This window comes from Elephas maximus, chromosome 25 (assembly GCF_024166365.1).
Source record: "Elephas maximus indicus isolate mEleMax1 chromosome 25, mEleMax1 primary haplotype, whole genome shotgun sequence".
NCBI lineage: Eukaryota > Metazoa > Chordata > Mammalia > Proboscidea > Elephantidae > Elephas > Elephas maximus.
This window is the reverse complement of record NC_064843.1, coordinates 10,883,718-10,897,193: the sequence shown is the minus strand read 5'-3', so window position 1 is coordinate 10,897,193 and position 13,476 is coordinate 10,883,718. Positions and strand designations below refer to the sequence as shown.

The 13,476-nt window shown below is 42.3% G+C and overlaps 1 protein-coding gene across 1 annotated transcript in view; it reads left to right on the top strand.

Moving 5' to 3' along the window:
• The first annotated feature begins 3,634 nt into the window (after positions 1 to 3,634).
• The window catches only part of VAPB (VAMP associated protein B and C), a 72,234-nt gene continuing 62,392 nt past the window's right edge, over positions 3,635 to 13,476 (top strand). The window contains exon 1 of the mRNA XM_049868975.1: positions 3,635 to 3,924. Coding sequence (XP_049724932.1) covers positions 3,867 to 3,924 — 58 coding nt within the window. The 5' untranslated portion in view covers positions 3,635 to 3,866. The remainder of the gene's footprint in view (positions 3,925 to 13,476) is intronic.

The following is a 13,476-nucleotide window of genomic DNA, read 5'->3' as shown; positions in this document are numbered from 1 at the left end:
AATTTGGAAAAATCAGACATTTGGGACATCTTTAACTTCCGCCTCATAGGAACCAGCTTTGTGCTGATCCTTATAAATCATTTATTGCCACAAGCTACAGTAAGAAATGCCTTTTACTTGTGACTCACTACAAAGACGTGTGTATAGTTATGTTAATAAATACAAATGATACAAAATTATCACAAAATAATACAACACAGTCCAATATATTCTGTTTTTTTTTTTTGTTTTTTTTTTTTCCTTTCCCAATGCAGGTAACAACCTAAAAAGGTAATGACATAACCAAATGTTGGGAAACAAGCTACGGTTTGAAAAACACTGGTCTAATAAGCCACTTCCGAGAAGCTGGACTATATGAAGAAAAATGGGGCATCAGGATTGGAGGAAGAATCATAAATGACACAAACTTGCTTGCTGAAAGTGAAGAGGACTTGAAGCACTTACTGATGAAGATCAAAGACCACAGCCTTCAGTATGGATTATACCTCACAATAATAAAACAAAAATTCTCACAACTGGACCAGTAGGCAACATCATGATAAAGGGAGAAAAGATTGAAGTTGTCAAGGATTTCATTTTAACTGATCCACAATCAGCATCCATGGGAACAGCAGTCAAGAAATCAAGGGACGCATTGCCTTGGGCAAATCTGCTGTGAAAGCCTTCTTTAAAGTGTTGAAAAGCAAAGATGTCACCTTGAAGACTAAGGTGCACCTGACCCAAGCTGTGGTGTTTTCAATTGCATCATATGCATGTGAAAGCGGGACAATGAATAAGGAAGACTGAAGAAGAACTGACACCTTTGAATTGTGGTGTTGGAGAAGAATATTGAATATACCATGGACTGCCAAAAAAATGAAATCTGTCTTGGAGGAAGTACAACCAGGATGTTCCTTAGAAGCAAAGATGGTGAGACTGAGTCTTACATACTTTGGACACGTTGTCAGGAGGGATTGGTCCCTGGAGAAAGACATCATGCTTGGTAATGTACAGGGTCAGCGGAAAAGAGGAAGAACCTCAATGAGATGGATTGACACAGTGGCTGCAAGACTGGGCTCAAGCATAACGACAGTTGTAAGACTGACGCAGGACCCGGCGATGTTTCGTTCTGTTGTGCGTAGGGTTGCTATGAGTGGGAACCGTCTTGACAGCCCCTAACAACAACAACAAAAACAAGCCACTAATAAGAGTTCCAGAAGAAGAGAGTGAGATAATGGGGCTGAGGTAATATTTAAAAGAAATATTGTCTAAGAATTTTCCAGAACTGATGGAAGACACCAGTCAACAAATTCAGGAACCCTAAAGAATGCTCCTTAGAGGCAAGGATGGTGAGACTGCGTCTTACATACTTTGGGCATGTTATCAGGAGGGATCAGTCCCTGGAGAAGGACATCATGCTTGCCAGAGTACAGGGTCAGCAGAAAAGAGGAAGACCCTCAACGAGATGGATTGACACAGTGGCTGCAACAATGAGCTCAAACATAACAATGATTGTAAGGATGGCTCAGGACCGGGCAGTGTTTCGTTCTGTTGTACATAGGGTCGCTATGAGTCGGAACTGACTCAACAGCACCTAGCAACAACAGAACAACAAAGAATTCAAGGCAAGATAAATAAAAAGATACATCCTGGTGAAACTTCGGAACACTACAACAAAGGGGAGAAAATTTAGATAATCTTCAAAAGAGTGATGATAAGATTGGCATCTAACTCCTCAGTAGTAACAATGGAAGCTGGAAAACAGTGGATGGTATCTTCAAAGTGTTGAGAACAATTGTCAATCTAGCAAGCCAGCCAAAACATCTTCCAAGAGCAAGGGCAAAATAAAGACGAATAAACAAATCCTAATGGGAACAAAGTTTAAAGGATATACTTCAGCTACAAGGAAAGTGAACCCAGTTGTAAGTTCTGAGATGCTAGAAGAAAAGATGGGCAAACAAACTGGTAACTGTGGAACCACAATTAATCTAAACTAGCCCTGACTGTATGCAGTAATTTAACAATGGTTATAAAGGAAAAGATTAAACTGAAAATACAGCAAAAGCATATCAGGTAGGGGAGGAGTGATGAAAGTGTCCCAAGGTCATTATATTTTAAGGTATTTATTAAAATTAGACTTTCATAAATAGGTAAGTGGCCATGGTGGCACAGTGGTTAAGAGCTACAGCTGCCAACCAAAAGGTCAGCAGTTTAAATCCACCAGCCACTCCTTGGAAACCATTTGGGGCAGTTTTACTCTGCCCTATAGGGTTGCTAGGAGTTGGAATCCACTGGAGAGCAAAGGGTAAGATGGTAATGATTAAAACAATAGAAATAGAGTGTATAAAAGGAAGAATAATAGAATAATAATTGTAAAAAAATCAAGCCCAAAGAAGCAAGAAAGGAGAGGGAAAAGAAAAAACAGGCAGGGCAAATAGAAAGAATAAAACGAAGTGATAGAAATAACTCCAGATATATCAGTAAACATAATAAGTGTAAATGGACCAAGAACTCCAGTTAAAAGATGAAGATTATCTTTAAAAAAACAAAACAAACAAATTCATTATGAAAAATTTCAAGCATACAAAAAAGTAGGAAGAATAGTACAAACAACACCCATGTACCTGCCGTGTAGGTTCAACCAGCTTCTTCTATGTGTGTGTGTACCAGACACCACTTGCTGTGAATCGACTCCGACTCACAGTGACACCATGTGTGTCAGAGAACCATGCTCCACAGAGTTTTCAGTGGCTGATTTTTCAGAAGTAGATTGCCAGGTCTTTCTTCTGAATGTATAAGACAGTAATAAGAACACACATTTTATGTAGCAAACATTCTGTAATAAAATACAAGTTCGATGGCAATAATGATGCAGAATGTTCCACTTTGAGGTCAAGCTGATCCCAGCAATTTTTAAACCTATATTTACGTGTATGGTTATTTAATGAAAGGACGTCGCTCCACTAGGCTGTACTATGAAGCAAGAGGGTAGGAACTACGTCAACTTTCCTGACCTTTGTATCTCTAAATATTTGTTGCATAAATAGCGTCTATTAGCAAAGATACAGCACAGTGCTTGGGACATCATAAACATTCAGTGTATAAAAGCTTTTATTTATTATAGTGGCTGTTATTACTGAAAGCATTCAGCTGTCTGGCACAAAATAAGCAAGCAATAATTGGTCGTTTATTATATTTATAATTATTAGTTACGATACGTTACAGCGCCTAGCACGTATCATTCACTCATAAACATCATGTTTATAATAATAAGATGAATAAATAGTACTTTCATTATTGCTCAAAGCCTTTAACAGTGCCTGGCACTAAATAGGCAAGGGAAAAGTGGAGTTTATCCTTATTAATTATCATTATTGAATAGAGCACTTAACGCAACAGCCGGCCCCCAAAAGGCCCTTAAAAAATGAATAGTCTTCACCCAGACTGTCATTATTTCTGGGCAGCCCGGAGCGGCCCCGCCTCCAGGGCTGCACGAAGCCCCGCCCCTTGCTGCATGGCAGCCCCGCCCCCCTGCGCCTGCGCACTGCTGTAGGGGAGGGCTCCGCCCGCAGCCTCCCTCTCCCGCCCCTGGAGCCGGCGCAGGGTGCCGCTTCCCGCCGCGTGCGTGCGTCGCTGCGTGCGTGCGTGCGTGCGTGCGTGCCGTCAGCTCGCCGGGCACCGCGGCCTCGCCCTCGCCCTCTGCCCCTGCGCCTGCACCGCGTAGGTCGCCCCCGCCCCCACGCACCCCGTCGCGACCCCCGCCAGCGCCCCGCTGGCCTGTTTTTTTTTTTTTTTTTTTAATTTAAAGGGGGCGCAGCATTAACGCTTCCCGCCTCAGTTGACTTCTCAGGGGTCTCCCCACCAAAGGTGCCGCGCCGCCGAGGAACATGGCGAAGGTGGAGCAGGTCCTGAGCCTCGAGCCACAGCACGAGCTCAAATTCCGAGGTAAGCCGCGAAGGCCCCCGGGCCGGCCGCCATGTTCCGGCCAGGCCCGGCCGGCGCCCCGCGTGGGCTGCGCGGCCCCACCCCAGTTCTGGGGGTGCAGGCCCGGCGCCCCCACAGCTGTCAGGAGCCGCCTGGGCCGGAGAGGCCGCGCGCGGGGGCCCAGGCTGCTTTGCCGCCCCGGCCTCTCGGGGCGCCTCGCCTTCGAGGCACTTGTCACAGTTGTCATTGTCACTGTTATCGCCTAGTTTAGTTTGTGGTCTGCTCTGGAGTGTAAGCACTCTTCACGAGATTGACCTCCTAGGTCTCAGCCCGGATGTCCCCAGCTGGTGACCCAGCTCTCTGTTCTGTGGTCTGCAAGGCACTGGTCACCATCCAAACTGCCCGCTAACTAACTTGTTTTCTGTCTTCAATGCTAGAAGGGAAACTCCATGAGGACAGGATTTGTCATTCATCCCCTGTGCACTCGTTAGGCGGCCAGTCGCATGCTGAGCAAATGAATGAAAGGAACTTCCGCAGGAGTTGTGATAGGACATGGCCCAACTTTCTTTCTAGTGTCTTTTTGCTCGCTTATGTCCTGCAGCTGGGGCAGTGCTGACAGAATGGTTGGATCCGATTTCTCCCCAAGGCTGCCTGGAGATGGAGCTGAGTAGCACGTGAGTTTGTGGCGAGCCAGAGCCTCGGTTCCTAGGTGCAACTTTCGTCTTGCTCACTTGTACCTTTACATTTCTTAGCTTTTTTTGGACTGTTTTCGCCACCAGAATACAAGCACGTGAGACAACAGGCACCTTGTCTGACTTGCTCATAGATTCTTTCCGCATGTGTTGAGCTTTTAATGGTGTGGTGGGCGTGTGCTTGGCACTGGGAGACAGCGGTAAACAAGATGGACAAGGTCCCTGCTCTCAGAGAGCTTACATTCTAACTAAGGGAGACAAACACACCAGCAAACAAACTCACAGGATCATTGTGGATTATGTTAAGTGCTGTGAAGGAAATAAAACGGGCTGACCTGTTGGAGGGACACTTTAGATTGAACAGCCAGGCACCACTATATCACCAGCACCTGGCCCACAGTAGGTACTGAATAGGTGTTTTTGGAATGAATGCTGGCCATAAGCACCCAGTGACTATGCACTGTTAGGAAGCAGTGTAGGGTGACTAGCCCAGAGTTACCCAGTTGGCAAGCGGCACATTCAAACCCAGACTTCAAAGCCTGCATTTTTCATTGTTATGCTGTGTGACCCCTGGGAAATACTCCAGAACTGTGACTGTCACTTTGCCTCCTAGGTACACAATCTGAAATGACTCCAAATGGACCTGAAGGTTTTCCAGTTAAGATGAAAACAGCAAAGCAAAACACAAAAACCTAGCACAGGTCACAATTCTGTGACAGTACTTTGGTTTGCATGATGTTCTCATGGCCTTCTCCTGGAGGAGCTGGGCTGGGGAAGGAATCTGAGTGCCTGAGTGGATGTGGTGAGAGATGGTTTCCACTTGAGTCGTCTGAAGTTCTCTGTCCCGGGAAGCCTGACTCGGTTGCTCCTGTGACTTGGTGTGTTCATTCGTTTAGTCCACAAACACTTACTGAGCGCCTACTATGTGTCAGGTGCGAGGAGAAGCTGAGTCACATGAGATGTACTTCTTGCATTGGCCCCTAGCTCACCACCCCAGTACCTAAGTTTAGGGAAGGGGTCAGCTGAGCCATTTGATAAGGAGGTCAACTCCTAGAAGAGGTATCATTTGAGCTGAGTTACAGAAGTCGAATGGAAGTAGGCTAAAAGAAGTGGGTGGGGACCATTTGAGGTAGAGGGAATTGCATATACAAGGTGCAAAGGCTGGGATGACTGGACCCCTTTGGAGTGCTGCTAGTAGTTCTGAATGATAGCTGCAGAGAGCATTTGTTGGAGGTGCAGGGCCAAGTGGAGATGAAGCTGGAGAGTGGAAAGAAGTTGGACATAGCGGTGTTCCAGTTACCCTCATGGGCCTCTCGTCAGACAGTCCTCCCTGGATTGACCCCCAGCGGTTCCAAGCCCCCACCCCAGCACCAACACTGCACCAATGCGATGTTATGGAAAGAGGCACCGATTTGAGAAAGTGCAAGTTCCAGTTCTTTTGACTTTGGGCGGACCTCTTCACTTGCCAAAATCTGGAACTACTTTTCGTCAATAGGGATGATGCGCACGTCCTACAGAAAGCTTCGTTGTTTAGAAACAGTTATCTGTGGCCGTCCAGTGCTTTGTAAATACAGAGATTGGTGATTGCATCTAGACAACTGGTTTCATGACTTCATCTTTTCAGTGCTGTTATGACTGTTCAGTGCTTTATAAATGCAGATATTGGTGGTTGTATCTAGACACCTGGTTTCATGACTTCACCTTTTTAGCGGTGTTATGACTATTCAGTGCTTTGTCAATGCAGATATTCGTGGTTTTATCTAGATACCTGGTTTCATGACTTCAGCTTTTCAGTGGTGGTATGAGTGTTCAGTGCTTTGTCAATGCTGATATTGGTGGTTGTATCTAGACACCTGGTTTCATGACTTCAAGTTTTCTCTACCTGGAAGGTGTGGCACAGAAGACTGATCTGCCTGGGCCTGAGTTGTTCAAAGCAGTGATGGCCAACTTTATTGAATGTTTTTCCTAGAGAAGCAACCCAAGAAAAGGCCTAGTGTCAGATTATAGAAGACCGTTGGCTCACAGCTTCAAAAGAGGCATATGCAGGCATGTATAAACCGCATCATGAAGTGATTTTTGGTTTTTGTTTTTAAAGGTGAACACTAAGACAATGTCATTAGAATACAGACTCCACGCTCTGGCTTGCTCTATAGAGAAGATTCATTTCATGATGAAATCTGGCACATTTAATTGGCCTCTTCCAAGTTACTTAGGGTGACGACTCTGACTTCTGGTGGTTTACTTATAAGAAGGATCAAACGTCTGAGCTAACTTTGTTTAGGAAACTTATTAAAACGCCTGCCACCTAAAGGGAAAACATTAATCATCTTTTAAGTGCAGGCTAAGATGATGGCGTGGGATTGCATGTCATTGGATTGTTTTTAATCTTGGGAATTTTCTGTGGCTACATGTTAAATTTAAGGATGTTACAGACGAGAACACGGATTTATGTGACCTTGTCCAGTCATGTAGAAAATACTACACTAGTTGTTGTTAGGTGCTGTCGAGTTGGCTCAGACTCACAGCGACCCTGCGCACAACAGAACAAAACGCTGCCCGGTCCAGCGCCATCCTTACAATCATTGTTATGCTTGAGCTCATTGTTGCAGCCACTGTGTCAGTCCACCTCATTGAGGGTCTTCCCCTTTTCTGCTGACTCCGTACTTTGCCAAGCATGAAGTCCTTCTCCAGGGACTGATCCCTCCTGCCAACATGTCCAAAGTATGTAAGACGCAGTCTCGCCATCCTTGCTCCTAAGGAGCGTTCTAGTTGTACTCCTTCCAAGACAGATTTGTTCATTCTTTTGGCAGTCCATGGTATGTTCAATATTCTTCGTCAGCACCACAATTCAGAGGTGTCAGTTGTTCTTCGGTGTTCTGTATTCATTGCCCAGCTTTCACATGTGTATGATGCGATGGAAAATACCATGGCTTGGGTCAGGCACACCTTAGTCTTCAAAGTGACATCTTTGCTCTTCAACACTTGAAAGAGACCTTTGCAGCAGATTTACACAATGCGATGTGTTGGGTAAATCTGCAAAGAGAGAATGCTAAATATCAAAAGGAGACCAATGTCTTCCTGCAAAAGGAAGACACAGTGGGATTTGCCTAGATTTGAGGCTGATTTTCATGAGATATTTTTAAGAAGTCAGCAACGTGAGAAGCTCTTTCAGTCCGGGGGACTTTCTGAGAGTTAAAGGTCTTTGGAAACCTGCGGGATGGGTGCCTTTTGCATCACCGTTTTTTCTACTGATAGCAGTTCTTCCCAAGGCTAGACTTTGCTGTGTCCTCACTCTGAGGTCTCACTTGTTGCCCAGCCTTCTGAATGAGTCACTTTCAGGGCATTTGTAGCTCTTCTTTCTTCTCCCCTCCCTCCTCCTCCATCAGATTCCATCAGCGGTAAATAGTATGCCTTGCGTTTTTTTTTGATCGATGTCCAAGACTCTTAATCCTTTTTCACATCCTAGCACACCCCTCTGGCGATGATACTGTCATATGAGGGTGGTCTGTTGACCATCTTCGTAAGCTGATTATTTAAGGTTTAAACCCACTGTGGACCCATTTACGTTTGCTTTATTCTGAGACTTCCGTTGGCCTTCAAGATGTTTCAGAGTCTTTGCTGGTCACCACTTTTGGGAGAAGAAAGGAATTTGGGCACGATAGATGGTAGGTAGGATAATGACACTGTCTTTTGTATAAGGAAGGCCTGCTTAGAATCACCTCCAAGTTGATGTGTAATTTAAGGTTGTTTAGGAAGTTAAACAATATAAAACCCTGTGGATATAGTCAGTACTGTGCAGTAATTATCTTTCAGCTGGTGTGGCATTAATTCCTCAGCTTTAGGTTAGCACCGATTTCCTTAGCATCTCAGGATCGCGTAGAGCAGGCTGTGTTACGGCACAGCAGAATGTCAGCAGTGTGCTTAGGGTTCTTTATGATGGTGGTTTAAATCCATCTTGAGTAGATTGTCTTCGTTTCTTTAATTATTAACCAGCTTGCTCATCAAAGCAAGTGGCATTCAGCTTACTAAGCTTGAGTCAAACTTGTATCTTCATAGATTGTAGTGTTTACTTCCCAGTTCTTTTTGCTGGGAGAAAAATGTTAACGCTCTTACATCCATTTGTTCCCTTCTTCACAGTTAACTCCTTAGGAAAAAAACATTGGTAGTTGTTGGCCAAGTGCTCTTACTTGGAAAGTGGTGATATTTCCTTGGTGTGTGTGATTGTAACATGCATCACAGTTATCTTAATTACCTGGGAGCTTCTCATCTAAGTGTGGATTTACTAAAACAATTAGTCTGAACTGTTGCTTATTAAGAAGATGAACTCTTAGACATTATTAACAGTATCTTTTATTTATTGGCGTTATAGAGCATCTTCCCTTTAAATGCTGATGGCAAAATACTGAGAACCTGGGCCCTGCAGTATTACCACTAAGTAGCCGAGGGGTCAAGGGAGTAAATTATCTTGGCTATCACTTAAATACTACCCCAAGCTCAATTTTTAGAACCCGGGACTTGAATTTTTACGTAAGGAGTTATTGCCAACATTGCCTCATACGTCTTCAATTTGTATTTGAAAAATTTGCCATCTAAAGGATGACCTTGATTTGGGACAAATGAGTACAGCTTTCAACAAGATGACAAGAAAAGATGAACATAAAGAGTGCCGGGCTCCATTAGTCAAGGCAAGGTTGCCACAGAGTGTCTTTAATAAAATAAGAGGCTTCTTCTACACAGCTATTTTGCTGGAGGATTGTGTTAAAAACAAAGTTGCATTATGGTTTCCAAGCTGGTTGCCTCATTCTGGCTCATTTTTAGCCCCTTTCAGGCCATCAGCAGCATAGCCTACCCAGGATTGCTATGGCCGGTGCTCAATGGGACGGGTACTTTTTGAAATTTTTACCTGACAGACCTGGGCTGCTGGCTTTACAAAAACAGACGTTGTTTAAAGAGCTGTGTTATGGAAACAAAATTATCAAGCTTGACAGTCAGTTAAGAGAGTATTTTTAAAAATGCAAATATGACAGAATAGTGTTTCGAGAATATTGATTCTTCAGAATGTTAAATATGTTGCTTTAACAGAAGCTGTTGATTTATAGACACAATGCCTTACTGTGCTTTAGGTTCCCCCCCGCTTAAATGGGGGGCGGAGGGAGGGTTGGGAAAATGGCCTAATTCTGAGGGAACAGCTTGAAATGCTTTCTTTTCATAACTTTTTAGCGTGAATTATGCAGAACTATAAAGCTACAGAAACACCTCCCTAGAGTTCCCTCCCCTTCATCCTTCCTGAAGGATGATCATCAATTCTCGTTTAGAAGGGTAGTATTTATCTGTGTCGGGTAGTGACTTCCCTTAGGATGGGGGGGGGGGGGCGGGTGGCGGGTATGCATGTGTCAGGGCTTCAACCGTAATTTTTTCCATTCCGGTTATCATTCTGGTTCACCAACATTTTAAAAATTTGGTTCTCTCCAGCTTTGCTTCGTTGACCATGACTGAACTGGTTCAAACTGGTTCGAACCTGGTTTTTTTTTACTCTTTGATATCAAATTTATATTCTGCAAATGGATAACCTGGAGCAATTTCATCTGAAGAAATGTGACAACCAGATTCATTCCTTATATTGGAAATAATATTGCATTTTTGTATTGACTCAAATTTTGCTCATCCTAGGATTTTGTTATTAGTTTTGAAAATAGCCGTATTAAATGGTTTTTTCTACACATTCGTTAATAATTAAATCTCAAGTGACAATGATGTTCAATTTCACAGTCTCAACATTTTAATACAAAGAAAAACACGATGTAAAATATATAATTTTTTAATTCTACTTTTTAAAATATACTAGAATTCATGGTAGCACTGAGTCACTTTAAAAATAGTATTGTGAATACTGGGGAAGCCAGCACAACTTGACCAAGGCAAAGTTGTAGAAGCTTCATGGACACATCCAAACTCCCATAGGGATTGAGTTATTGGGCTGAGGGCAGGGGACCATGGTCTTGGGAAACATCTAGCTCAACTGGCGTAACATAGTTTATAAAGAAAATATTTTTTTGCGGGGGGAGTAGTGTCTGGGGTCTTAAAAGCTGGTGAGCGGCCATCTAAGATGTGTCTACTGGTCCCACCCCATCTGGAGCAAGGGAGAATGAAGAAAACCAAAGATACTGAGTCCAGTATAACTAACTAGATGGTGCCGGGCAGCCACCACTGACTACTCTGACAGGGATCACAATAATAGAGGGTCCGGGACAGAGCTGGAGAAAAATGTCGAACAAAATTCTCCAGTGTGCTGGAGACTGGAGAAACCCTGAGAGTATGGCCCCCGGACACTCTTTTAACTCAGTACTGAAGTCACTTCTGAGGTTTACCCTTCAGCCAAAGGTTAGACAGGCTGATAAAACAAGCAGTAATACGTAGAGCTCAACCACGTCTATGAGATTAAATAGGCACACCAGCCCAGGGGCTGGGATGAGAAGGCAGGAGAGGACAGGAAAACCGGATGAATGAAAATGAGGAACCCAAGGTGGAAAAAGGGAGAGTGTTGACATGTCGCAGGGCTGGCAACCAATGTCACAAAAACAATATGTGTATTAATTGTTTAATGAGAAATTAATCTGCTTTGTAAACCTTTACCTAAAGCACACACACACACAAAAAAAATCAGTATTGTGGTAAAAACACTCCTAACATACTGTATAAATAATAAATTGAAGATTAAAAGTGCTTTTTTTTTTAGTGAGAAATTCTCAATACTATGAAATACACTGAAAACAAACTTAATTTTGATATAGGGGGCATTTCAGTACTAACGATAAAAAAAAAAGATAGTCAAGTAAAATTGATAAGAGTTTATTCCTGAAATACTAGAAATACAAAGTATGCTGTCATATCTAATACATTAATACAAAAAGGCAAAGTGGGATAAAATATTTAATACTTTAATATGCACCCCTGTTCTAAGCTAAAGAATTACCGTAACATTACATAGAATAAACATAACAAATATAATTTTAAATCTTACTCAATTATACAGTTCATTTAGAAAACATCATTGCAATAAACCTTTATTACACCTAGTCAAAAGAATGTCCTCTAATATTTTTTCATTTAAACTATCCCTGTTGTCTTACGATGGATTTCAAATCTGAGAAAGCGCTGTCAACACTGACCCGAGTAGCTGGTGCACCCAAAACTGTCGTGGTAATTTCATAGAACTGGGGAGATTGTGAACCGTTTTCTTCTCAAAATTAAAGAATAATTTTTTTTCCTCTCATCTCTTTGTACATCATCAAAGCTTGTTTATAGAGAGTCAATATTAACAGTATAGTTATTTGATCTCAATTTAACTTTTTTCTTTCATTTTGAGAAATAATTCCATCTCATCAACATCATGATTTGAAAAGAGAATATTTCCTGAATTGCTTTCCTTTGTTACACTTTCAGTATCGCTGCTTTTCAGATTTTCTGTTATTTCCCAGGTCCTTTTCAAATGTAACATGACCTTCACTTTAAGTTCAGAACTAACTAGAATTTGATAAGGAGGATCTAGATAAATTGCTCCTAATATGCTGTTATTTTCAGTGATAACTTTTTCTCTGACATTAAATTTTTCAATCAGTGTGTTTCCAAATGTATTATTAAAAAAAAAAAACAAAACCACTGCCATCAAGTCGATTCCAAACTGCCCCACAGGGTTTCCAAGGAGCAGCTGGTGGGTTCAAACTGCTGACCTTTTGGTTAGCATCCATAGCTCTTAACCACTGCGCCACCGGGACTCCAAATGTGTTATTAAGAGTTCTTAATTTTAGCTTAGCTTCCACCCACATACCAAAAACCTCACTCATGGCTAATTGTTCACTTTGCAGTCAAACTGTAACTTTCTTTAAAAGTTGTAAAGTTTTCAAAATTAATTTGACATATCCCCATTTGTTATTACAAAAGTGGTTTTGAATCACTGACCTTTCAGTTAGCAGTCTGTTGCTGTAACCACTGTACCACCAGGGCTCCTTAAGTGAGGTTTCTAACATGGTGTCTGTACTGTTTCATCTTGTTGGGCGGTCCAGTAGAGGCTTCCTTGCCCTGTTTTCTGAAAATCTGCCACACAGTGTCAGAACACGAAGTATTCAGATGAGTTCACGACATTCTCCTAAAAATTCTTACGTTTCAGCATCCTTTATTGTGTCTTTAATAACTAATTTGAAGTGTGTGTGCAGTCATCTTATAAACCTTGTCACCGTCTCCACACTCTGCGATAGTGTTGGCAAGTTAAAGCGCACAGGGTCTTCAAAATTATCATTTTGCCCTGATGTTTGCTGTTTGAGTTCGCTATCATTTCTGAGCAAATCAACAAATTTAATTATATTAGAACCTTTATCCCTGGTTACAGAATAAATCTGTTGTAAATCAACGTTGTGTTTCTCTAAAATTTGATACACTTGTTTTTTTTTTTACAGACCTGTGTATCTTTCTTTTAATTCTTTCATTCCCAGTGTTGTCAAGTGTATCTTACCGTCTTGCACAAATTGAGCGTTAATTCCTAGGATTGATCAACTCAATCTACTGGCATCGTCCACTTTCACAGAGAATGTTCGTTTTTTTAGATGACTGCTAATTTTGGAGCTAAGTTTTAAGGACAAATGAGGCGTCATTTCCCTAATATTCTCTGAGTTGATTGAAAAGTTTTTTTTAATTTTTATTGTGCTTTAAGTGAAAGTTTACAAATGAAGTCAGTCTCTCATGCAAAAACCTTGCCAAATATTCCTAATTGCTCTCCCCCTAATGAGACAGCACATTCCTTCCTCCCACTCTCTCTTTTTGTGTCCATTCAACCAGTTTCTGACCCCCTCTGCTTTCTCATTTCCCCTCCAGACAAGAGATGCCA